We start from the raw sequence: 12424 nt of genomic DNA on the forward strand, positions 1-12424 counted from the left end.
TCAAGTCTAAAATTAAGAATATAAGATGGGTCCAAAATAAAATGTAGTTAGCCTATTAAGAAAATGAAAATGGGCCCAAACAAATAAAATAACCCGTTACTATTCTTTACACGTATTTCCATACCTTTGTTTTTAATATATATATTAATGGGTCGATTCACATTGCATTGTATCTCTAACAAGTCAAGTTAGACAGAATTAGCTGACAGGGAACGACTCAAAAATCGTCCAAGTGTCTTCTATAATCCGTAAAACCTCCTAGATCGATTTTTATTGAATAAAAACAAGTTTAACCATCACGTAATACAACATATGCTATCATATTTGACATACTAGTGGTTCATAAAAATAAACTCTTGAATTTAAAAAGTGCCAAGTAAACTCAAAATGTGTCGAAGAATCTTTTTTGGTGCGACTTTCCCATGCCACCTCAAAAATATCATCAAACAAATCCTACAAGGCATGCCCCATACACGCAGACAGCCCGACACACACTAAAAAGAAATAAAATAAAAATAAATAAATAAAATAAAGAAAGGAGAAAAACCAAGTTCAAAGGCAGTCATCATATTTCGCGTTGCTACTTGAATAGTAGGACGCCACGCCACGCCACAAATAAAGGCTCACACACAAAAGACTTGCTATATGTGTGCTGAATAGCATCACTTGGGGTATATAACTGTACTTGTATTAAATTAAAAAATATATATGGTAAACATGATTTATTATATACGGAGTAAGTTTTATATACAATCTTTTCTCCGGAAAGAAATTGACAATCTTTTCTTCCAAAATAAATTTACAGATCACAACAACAAAAAAGTTATTCGTTCTATCTTTTCCTTATTTTCAATGAACTTACAGATTCCGCAGCGTGTTTAATCAATCAAAATGTTGTCTTCGCGGCCTACTAGTGTTCACAGGAATTGGGGCATCTGCATTACCAGGAAATTCCCACTTTGCGATATCTCCGTCAAATGAAGAACTAACAAGCATTGGATAATAAGGGTGCCAACTGCAATCTCGTACAGTTGACTTATGGTGGACAAGTCGCGCAACTTGAGCTCCACTCACCTGAAAATGGTTAAAATGGACCCATGAATATGGAAACGGGTCAACCACGGCTGTATATTGTTGACAACAGGTCAGATAGAGTAAGTTGGTTGATAGTGAAACAAGCGGAGCGGGTAAAATGGTTTAAAAGTCGCTTAACATGTATTAAAAAGTTTGCAATCTCGCAATGCGGGTCAGATACCTAGGTTAAACAAAAAATGTAACAGCGTTCTAATAACAAGAAATGATTCTATTACTTTTATAAGTTATTTTTTGCAATTATACTTGATTTTAAATTAGTTACGATATACAAATTAAGGACAAGAAAGTGTTGATGGCTCGGCAGGTCGACCCTCCTATTTTGACCCAAATATAATAACCACCCATCTATAACTGTCACCCGTCCCCAATTGGTCACCTCTATGTAACAAGGATGCAAAGCAACTAGCGATTTTGCCGATTTTAAGTTCAAACCAAGAAGAGAATTATAAGTCTCTTCTATTTATTGTTTTGCCGCTCATGTTAAAATATGTGTACAATTTCATTTGAGGATTATTAGATATAATAGTTACTATATATTAAGTTTCTATAATATTAGTTTCCATGTATTAGTTTAGGCTACTCTATAAATATAGCCTCTTATAAACCCTATCTATTAACAATTCAATAAATCACAAATTATTATATGGTATCATAGGTATAAATTCCGGACACAATTTCCGGCCAGAAAAAAAAAAAAAACACCCTAAATCTGTTAGTTTCTAATTAACCCTCTATATCTTCGAATCACACAACACCTCCACAACCATTAGCTTCGGATTTTAATTCCGAAAAACCCTTTCAAAGTTCGTCTCCGGAAGACCCTTCACGCGCTCTCACACGCCTCCACAAATTCTGCCGGAAAATTTAAAATTCCGGCAATTAACCCCTTTTTCAGACGTGTGAGTCCACCGTCGCCACCAAACTTCTCCTTTGACTACATCTGGACAAAACCCATACATTTAATTTAATTTCTATCGCCGTCCAAGTAATGGAGGTCTCTACTCCTTTATTTTACCGAGCTATCAACCTATCCAAAAATCTGTCTTCAGCACTGTTCGAGTCTCTCCGGACGTGTGGCATCAAAGACTAGGTCACCTTCATTCAAAATTATTTTCTTCTATGTTATCTAGATTTAATTTACCGCTTTCTAGTAATAGCTCTTTAAGTCATTGTACTGCTTACTCTATTGGCAAGTCTTCCAAACTGCATTTACAATTCTCTCGCAATAAAGCTTTGAATATTCTTGATCTTATTTATTGTGATGTTTGGGGTCCTTCACCCGTTCCTTCTTTCTATTGTCATTCTTATTTTTTGTTGTGTGTTGATACCTTTTCACGTTACATGTGGTTCTTTCTCATGAAACGTAAATCTGATGTCTATCATATATTTACTCAATTTGTTGCTACGACAGAACGTCAATTTAAAACAAAACTGAAATCAGTCCAAACCGATGGCGTGGGTGAATTTCGCAAATTGTCTCTTTTTTTCTCAAATCTAGGGATCATCTACAGGATCTCTTGTCCTCACACAAGTGAACAAAATGGCCTTGTTGAAAGACGACACCGACATGTTGTTGAAACTGGTCTCACTTTTCTTTCTCAATTCGGTGTCCCATCTAAACTCTGGCACTTTGCCTTTGACACTGAAGTCTACCTTATCAATCGCATGCCCTCTTCAAACACAGCACACATCTCTCCCTTCAAGTTTTTGTTCAAACTTACACCCAATTACACTTTTCTCCGTGTTTTTGGTAGTCAATGTTTTCCTCACCTACGACCTTATAATCCACACAAAATGGATTTTCGGTCTACTCCTTGCACATTCTTGGGGTATAGCACCTTCCATCACGGGTATTGGTGTTTTGACCAAGAGTCTGAGCGTCTCTATATTGCTCCTCATGTCCGCTTTAATGAACACTTCTTCCCATTTCGTCAACCCACCTCGCCACCTACACCTACCTCCCAACCAGATGAATACTTCTCGTCTTATCCATCACCTCCAACTCCTACGATTAACCCAATTTTCGATGGGTCAGCTGAAAATATTGATTTACCTCCTCCACCTGAGTGCACAACTACGCTCATTCCTCCTGTCCAACCATTACAACATTCATCAGAACCCACACAACTCGTCGATCTCATTCCCTCCTCTAGACCATCATCACCACCCCAGACTATTACACGCACACGTCCTTCAAATCTTCGCCAAAATCCGCCTAAAACAAAAAATTTTGATCCGTCTGCGAATCATACCTCCACATCTCTTTCCAAATCTGAACCCGCTACCTTTGCTATTGCTAACAAGAACCCTCTCTGGCGCAAAGCCATGGAGGATGAATATTCGGCTCTCATCAGAAACGGCACATGGTCATTAGTGCTACGTGTTCCTGGAAAAAATGTAGTTGATTGTAAGTGAGTATACAAAGTTAAACGTGATCAACGGGGAATTATCACTCGCTAAAAAGCGAGACTTGTTGCTAAGGGATTTCACCCGCAGCCGGGCATTGATTACACTGACACCTTTTAGCCCTGTTGTCAAGGCTACCACTATCCGGGTTGTTTTATCCATTGCTACAGCTAACCATTGGCCCTTCAGACAATTAGATGTCCAGAATGCTTTCTTACATAGTGATCTTAAGGAAACAGTGTATCTACAACAACCGCCAGGTTTTCTTGACAGATCAAAACCTGATCATGCGTGTTTATTGCACAAATCATTGTACGGTCTAAAGCAAGCACCAAAAGTGTGGTTTCATCGGCTCTCTCAGGCTCTTTATCGCATCGGTTTTAGGGGATCCAAAACTGATCCCTCGCTTTTTATCTATTGTGCTCGTGGTACAGTGTTATGTATGCTAGTGTACGTCGATGATATTATTTTGACAGGTAACAACCCGTTGGTGCTTGATCAGGTTGTTCATTAGCTTAGTCGTGCCTTCGTCATTCAAGACATGGGGCATCTGTCCTATTTTCTAGATGTGGAAATCACACGTACAGGTTCAGATTTGTTGCTATCTCAATCCAAATATATTATGGATCTCTTGGACGCGCAAATTTGTCCAATGCCAAACCAGTTCCATCTTCACTTTCTACATTTGTGGTTTTGTCTAATGATGATAGCACCGCTTTTTCGGATCCAGTAAAATACCGAAAGTATTGTTGGGGGTCTCCAGTATGCTACCTTTTCTAGGCCTGATATCGCATTTGCTGTGAACAAAGTGTGTCAATACATGCACTCCCTAACTCAGAATCATTAGTCAGTTGTTAAGCATATTCTCCGTTATTTACAAGGGACATCCGTTACGGATTATGCATCTCTAGCAAATCATCCACTTAGTTACATGTTTATGCCGATGTCTCTTTTAATGTTATTAATGCCTACTCAGATGCTGATTGGGCTGGTTGCCCAGATGACCGTCGATCCACAAGGGGATTTGCTATATATCTTGGATCTAATCTTGTCTCTTGGTCTGCTAGAAAACAACGAACTTTATCTCGGTCACCCACAGAGGCTGAGTACAAGGCTATGGCTGACACTGTCGCCGAACTTACATGGCTTCAATCTCTACTTCAAGAATTGCGCATTCCTATGCGGACTATTCCAACATTGTGGTGTGACAATCTAGGTGCTACTTATGTCAGCTAATCCCGTCTTTCATGCTCTCGTCTTTCATGCTCGCACAAAGCATGTGGAAATTGATTTTCATTTTGTACGAGAGAAGGTTGCTTAAAGAAATTTATCAGTAAAGTTCATATCTTCACAAGATCAGATTCCTGATGTTATTACGAAAGTCTTATCATCTGATCGGTTCTTGTTGTTGCGATCCAAGCTAAGAGTCACTCAACGGCCTTAGCTTGAGGGGACGGATTAGATATATTAGTTACTATATATTAAGTTTCTATAGTATTAGTTTCCATGTATTAGTTTAGGCTAGTCTATAAATATAGCCTCTTGTAATCCCTATCTATTAACAATTCAATAAATCACAAATTATTATAAGGATCAACATTTTTATATAGCCCAGAAACCCAATGCTCGACTTCAGATATAACAACTAAGATTGATGCCAAAGTTATTTTAACAGCAGGCTAATGAATTAGAATGAAAGATATTACAGTTTAGAGAGTAGGATACGTACCAAATCATAAACATAAACACAAGAATCATGAGAACCAGTATAGATATACTTCTGGCCAGTGCTGTAACATCATAAATAAGGAATCAATTACTTTTAGTGCAGTTAATAATACTGCTAAACCACACACACACAAGAAGGAAATGAGAAGGCAATAGGAAACAAGAAAGATATCAGTTTGAGTAAAATTAAGGCTTTGGATTAAATTTACAAGTAATTGAAAAGGATAAACAAGACGACAAGACATGTAGTTAAATCCCAAGTTAATCTGAAGGACGCATTTTGGAACAAAGAAGCAGTATCCCAGACTAATACCCTATCCAGAAGAAGTCTACTTCTCAACAGACATTTCCAAAACTTTAATAAGCTTAAAATTTGATGATCTTAAATTACCCTTCAGTTAAAGATATGACTGAACAAAGGATCGTCGTAAAATTGAAGTTTTTAGTGAATGGTATATTGCTGCCAAACGTAAGCGTTGCACGTACCTATACTCTGGTGAAAAGTAGCAGCGTATCAGTGTACGTAATACGGAATGACCTTTATATGTGGAAACAGATTGATCATTTGGATGTTTCACATCCCGTGCCCGAAGAGGGTAGTCCATCCATCTATAATCCCATTCATAGTTCCTGAACCCAGGAGTGCTGAGAAAGAAAAAAAAAGATAAGAAAGCATTAAATATTGATATATGTAGCCCAAGTATTAAACAACTGCAAGAAGCCTACAGTCATGATCTTATAGAGAAAAGTGACACCGAACTGAAACAAACCCACAACTAAAATATGAGAAAACAGCACCAAAAGATGACACATAGATTTAATGTGGAAAACCCCGAGAGAGTAAAAACAATGGGCAAGGAGAGGATCGTTCACTATGTAGAAAAATAGGAATTACAGCACTCTCTAATCACAAGGATTATACACTAACTTCATATCTCTTATTATCAGGAGACTAATCTCAGTAACTCTCTACTTATATCTTAGTATGCTAAAAGTGTAGTGGTGGGATGAATACAAGAACTTACAAAGTGCTTTATCTATAGTAATGGGTGATGGCTTAATTATAATTTATTTAGTCAAAAATCAAAATTACCATAGTAATTGTAGGCACCAAACATAGGCGAGACCAAGGCTTTAAAGTAATAGTAAGGCATATTATCATGTGCTGTATTACCATCAACCAAGCCACCATATCACCAGATCTTTATAACCTCAATTTGCCCAACAGTTCAAAAATAATAAAATATAGTATTCATCAAAGACAAGCCACGCAAGTTGATTACATCTTGTGGTCTATTGATCACAAAATTCTATGCAATTGATAAATAAGCAATTGATACCCAGTAAAATAATAAGAAAACCACATAATGGCTATGATCCTCCGATCATTTCAAACTTCCTTACAGATTAAACTTATGCTAAAGATTACATCAAATAGTATAAAATCGAAAACTACAGTCGTAAAAAGAGACATAACATAACAAGCATTTCCAAGGAAACTTCTGATTATGTACATTAACTTTATGTTACCTTTAAAGATGTACTCGATCTATAGTATTATATGAAGCATCTATTTTGTGGGACCCATCTAAGAGTCTAGGACAATTGTCTTAAAACAAAAGAGAGAGAATATTGACCCTCGGATCATCCTTTGAATTAATCTCATCCTTCCATTTCATATCATTGTAACCAAACATCCCCTACTTATAGGCACCTTATATAAACCAACGAAACACATACTACAGACCTAAAAAATATGCACTCCTCGCTTCTCTTCATTTTCAACACTGAAGGGTGCAGCTACAGCGCTAGTGTTAAGATAAAAAGGATATATAAAAACTTGCTTGGCTAAGAGGTGCCATTGCTAGCATGATTAAATATATTGAACAATATGATTTATGAATAAGATATTTATTCATTAGCACAAAAAGTTGTTAACATACTGAATGGCATTAGGGGACATCTTTCGGATATCCCAAAGCTTGATGGTCTGATCCTTTCCATTTGAAATGAAATAACGACCATCATTACGGCTATCAAGATGTGTAATTCCTTCTAGGTGCCCCACCAGGATTCCAGCAGGTTTTCCTTTTGATCTGAAGCAGCGTCTGTCCCAAACCTGAAAATAGATGTATAGCATTTGATAACATCCATTTAGCGAAGACAAAAAAAATGTGATCTGGACTCTGGAGTTCCTTATAAGGAAGAGAAAGGAACACAGAGTAAAGTCTGCCAAAAAGGATTTACCTTGCAGAGATTGTCATCACTCCCAGAATATATCAGGTGACTGGTTTCATCAGCAAAACACACGCTATTTACATCTGACTGTAACAGGTTACAAATATAGGAATAAGTTGCACAGCTAATACCACGGTCATAGCAAACCAGTGAAGATCTATAACAGTTTGTGGCTAGATGTAAAAATTTCAACTCATTCACTAATGGGCAAAATTAGTTTAGGTCTTCTCTCTAAAAGGTCTAACAGGTAGCTACTTAAAAGAGAACCGTTTGAAAGTCTGACTACTAACAAAAACATTACCGTATGTGCTTGAATTCGAAGGGAAAGTTTGTTTGCTTCAATATCATAAACATAAATTGAATCATCACTACTTCCAGCTACAAGTTCTTTGCCATCATTAGAAAACTTTACAGAAAAAATTCCAAATGAATACCCCCCTTCATCATCACCAGAAAATTCAAGCCCTTCATGGATCTCCTGCCAATTTCATAAATATAAGTGTCACATAAATATCATAAGAACCTGATAATGAAAGTATTTTGCCATAAAACCCCAATCATTATTATCAAACACCTAAGACCACCTTGCACCTCAAAAAAAAAAAAAATCAGTTGATACTTGATAGCATGTAGAAATGCTAGGATATTAACTGTAGAAACAGAAACAAACATGCTTTGACACTTTTGACACTATCATTAAAGGTGGATCGCCCCCACCATGTTGTTGATGGGATTCAATGACAGTAATCCTTATAGATTTCAAGTATTCAGATACAATTACTAATTTCTATCACATCACGCTTTAACTATAATCAACTGTTGAATCCCCAAGTGCCAATTTTTGATTTCCGTTCAAATAATCTTTATTCATGTTTTAGCAGAGCTTTATATGAACACTTTGATACATTTGTAAATTACATATGTATGCAAGCTTTCTGTCTTCATACACCCTTGGTCGGTATCTATCTATCACAAAACATGAACACAGACCTTGCGAAATAGAAGCATGAAGAAAATACTCATACATACATATTTGTAAGAAATGCATATTACTAATCACAAGAACGGTTCATACCGTAACATTTGCATGAGACTCTGTTGCAGCAGATCCAATATTGACAATGTTGACCATAGGAGACATAGTCGCATAAACCTGTCAGTAACAATAAAATACATATGCGTTAGAAAAAAGTACGAACTAGTAGATAACTTCTTAATCTCTTAGATGTTGAAAGAAAATCTATAATCACTTGATAAAGCATCAAATGCCATGTGACTAACACATAACCATTTCAGAGCAGTGATTTTTAGGAACAAAAGGGGAACTGGAGTCAGGAGCATTCATGTCTATGTGCCTGTTTCCACTATCCATCCTTTTTATTTTGCTGTAACTTTAATTATTTAACGTGTTCATCATTTCACAAGTCCCTTACATAAAGTCGATGACATTGCATAAGAAAAAAAAAAGGAATAGATAATTAACACATGTCAAAACTACAACCTGGGATTAAAAGTACATCACTTTCAGGAGAAAGGCTCACCAGGAAACGTTTATCTGGTGAAAGAGATGTATCTGTAATCGTCCAGCGCAAGCTTCTGGCAACAATATTTTTTTGAAGTTTCCACCCCATTTCAGCATTATAAACTTTAATGTGGCTTCCCTGTTGCAGAGAATAAGTTTTACCTTCTTAGATCAATAACAGACGACAACTACTTATTGTAAAGACAATCTTTAACCCTCAAACTAGTATATTCTTATAATCTTATTCTCATCAGGGTCATCGTCTCCAGAATAGGATGAAAGGCAATAATAATGAGTTATGAGAGTAGAAACAAAATCCCTTTTAAATTATCATTAGAGTATAACAACATCGAGGACAAGACAAAACCATGAGTACCTGAAATGCAGCAACAAAAAGGGAGCCATCATTTGAAAATTGCGAGACATAAGCGCGGGTAGTCAATTGGTCGATTGTAGAAGGACCTTTAACTGGTAGATATTTGTTAAGAAGATGACATTGATCTGCTGAAGAAAACCTACCTCTACCAGAATAATTCCCTTCTCGTCCAGCTAACATCTTCACCGGTGAAACTGGAAACTCCTCTCTTCGAGGAAGAACCCGTTTCAACCTTTCATGGGGTGCCGATCTGATTTTAGTTAACTGGGCAACTTCATGATCCAAATCATTTTGAGACGAAGGTCGAGGACTGTCATGATCATCTCCAACAAGAGAAGATTCACTATCAGAATAATCCGGGTCTATCTCCAATCTACTAAGAGCATATCCCATATCACCTATAGCAGTATTCCACGCCCTAAAGAACATTTCAACACGAACACTTTATAAACGATTGAAGTCTTATACTAGCAGAAAACATTACGCTGTGCTCCTTCATATCATCCTCAATTTCAGCTTGTAAACCCTGCAAATAAATAAATCATATCATATCCTAATTCTTAAGAACCTTGAAGAAAATCTACCATTAGTTATACATTCTAGTACACCGTATCATTTTATATTTCACACTACAAGTATGCGTAAAGTAAGTCTACTTGCAGTCCTTGATGTAGAATTTCAGCTTCTATAGGAATACACTAGCAAACATAACCTCCAATCATCTATTTCATGTATAAGATGATTCGATGATTACCTATAGAAGCTTAAACTGTAACTTAACAAATTACTAATATATGGTTGTTTACTATATTAGAGCTAAAATACAAAATCAACAAATTCGCGAAGACAAAAGTAACAAAGATGTAACCGCTATATCTATCAAATCTAATAATTAATTTCCTAATAAGGTTACCTTAATGCATAACTTTACTCACAATACAAAAGGTTGATTTTCCAGCAACCCCAAGCTGGCATATGCCAGACCGTCCTAGACCTACCTGTCTACAAAATTAGAGATAAATTGATCTCACCTAACGGCCCGCTCAGAGAGTGACAAAGCTGCATAAAATTATGTTTTTTGATCGTTCAGGCGGCACCAACTTGCCTCACCCAGGAATCTATCTCAGAATACTTTCTAAGTGCCTCCATTGTTAAAACCAACTAAATAGTACATTGTAGGCAACCTCGCTTGATTTTTATACTTTAAAATCAAAGTCTAACTCTTTTTTTCACTAGGAGATTGATCTATGCGCAGTGTACTACCCTCATTTTCAAATTCAACACTGCAAACCATTTTTACAAGCTCATTATTTTGTAGAACCGTGTTACAGAACGACGTTTTTTTCAGCTACCACAGGGAACCATCAAAAACCATCGAAAATCTGAACTGTTCTATAAAGCATTTACTCACGCTCATTTCAAGATTCAACACTACTACCAATCGCACTATGCCACGTCATTTTTCTATCTACACTACGAATTGCATTGCGCCACCTCATCAATTTTTATACATGTTCTAACACATTCTGCCTAACCACCAGCAACACCGAAAACACTTTAAACTGTCAAAATTAGTGTAAACCGCGGCTGTGCACGCCTACCATGCTAGTGCTCGATTACGACAAACCGACACACCGGCAAACTAACTTCCAGTCATATACTCCACACATAATCTACCTTATTGATCAATTATACTATATAGAAACTTAAACAACATTATAACTTCACACTGAGTTTAAATTAACCACAAATTCACTCAAATTATATATATATATATACAGACCCAAACTAACAGGCTAAGAGCAACGATTAAGAGAATCAAAAGTGTATTATAATTATAATAGTTAGATATAGAATTCTAATTAAATTAAAAAGAATTAACCAAGTAATTAATTAACCTGTGTATATGTATAGCTTCAATGAAGATGAAGAAATAAAAAAAATATTTGATTGTGAGTATTATCTTAATTTAGGCTTGAATATACCTCACCTAACTTCAGAGGTTTTTAGTTGAATAAGTTTCATTTGTGTACTTAATTTTCATGATTTTTTAGTCAAAAATGTTATGTTGTCCAAAATACATCATTTTAAGCATAAAATGACATAGAATCAACATACCAACAAGTAGTCAAGTAGTTAACCTAGTCGTAAGTCAATGATCTTAAAGTTCAATCCCCGCTTGACACAAAAAGTCAATTCTTTTAAACTACTCGTTACCAATGAAGTCTAGACCCACATGTGAAGTTTAAATATGTGGGTTCGATCTTTCGGGGTGCCCAGGTCATGTAAGGATTAGGAAGAAGTTATTGTACCAGCATCATATGACTCATGTAGGATGAGTCAACGGGTATCCAATTATAGTATCGGTACTAGTATTAATTTAAGAAGATTGAATAAAATTATGAGAGAGTATTATACTTTACGTTTTATTGGTTCAAAAGACTTTTAACTTAAGATTTAGAAATTTATATAAACAATAAACTTCAAAAAAAAAAAATTGCCATAACATTTTAAAGTTTAAGTTTTATAAAAACAGAAAAAATAAAAATTAACTATTTAGCTAGTCAAGTATATACAAAGGCGGTACTATGTAATAACTACATAAGTCTATTAACTTAGGTTAGCTAGGAAAAAATTTCAACAAACTTATTGAAAGTTATATTTGGACACATGTTATCAAGTTGTTAAACCTGGGTAAACTATTAAGTATTTTTAAGTATACATAGTGAATTAGTTATAACTGGACACACTTAGGTTTTACTTTGGATATGTTACCGAGTATATATGAGTAAGAACATGTGACATAATTAATAAAGTGACAACGACTGAAACCTTAAGACATGTAATCAAATAGCTATTGATTTGTATCATCAAAATCGAGTAGAGTGTGAACAATTTGAGTCTGACAAAAGCTTTAAGAAAGGCTAAGGTATTATTAATTTTGATAAAAGTTGGGTTCGTAATTTTAATATTTGGTTTTACTAATTTAAAAACTCATTTGACTAGGGAGACGGATAAATCATTTCAGTGGCTTCATGTAAGAAAATTTTGCAAAGAGA

The 12424-nt window shown here is 35.7% G+C and overlaps 1 protein-coding gene across 1 annotated transcript; it reads right to left on the reverse strand.

Annotated features, from left to right (window-relative positions):
- Nucleotides 1–707: 707 nt before the first annotated feature.
- On the reverse strand, nucleotides 708–11349 carry LOC122608297 (LEC14B protein). The gene is made up of 10 exons (XM_043781387.1): nucleotides 11264–11349; nucleotides 9366–9891; nucleotides 9009–9128; nucleotides 8543–8620; nucleotides 7769–7945; nucleotides 7477–7554; nucleotides 7173–7348; nucleotides 5716–5874; nucleotides 5231–5291; nucleotides 708–1074 (listed from the first exon to the last, which is right to left on the reverse strand). The coding sequence occupies exons 2-10, from the start codon at nucleotides 9792–9794 to the stop codon at nucleotides 883–885; spliced, it is 1470 nt and encodes a 489-aa protein (XP_043637322.1). The 5' UTR covers nucleotides 9795–9891; nucleotides 11264–11349; the 3' UTR covers nucleotides 708–882.
- Between the last annotated feature and the right edge of the window lie 1075 nt (nucleotides 11350–12424).

This window comes from Erigeron canadensis, chromosome 7, assembly GCF_010389155.1.
Source record: "Erigeron canadensis isolate Cc75 chromosome 7, C_canadensis_v1, whole genome shotgun sequence".
Classification (NCBI taxonomy): domain Eukaryota; kingdom Viridiplantae; phylum Streptophyta; class Magnoliopsida; order Asterales; family Asteraceae; genus Erigeron; species Erigeron canadensis.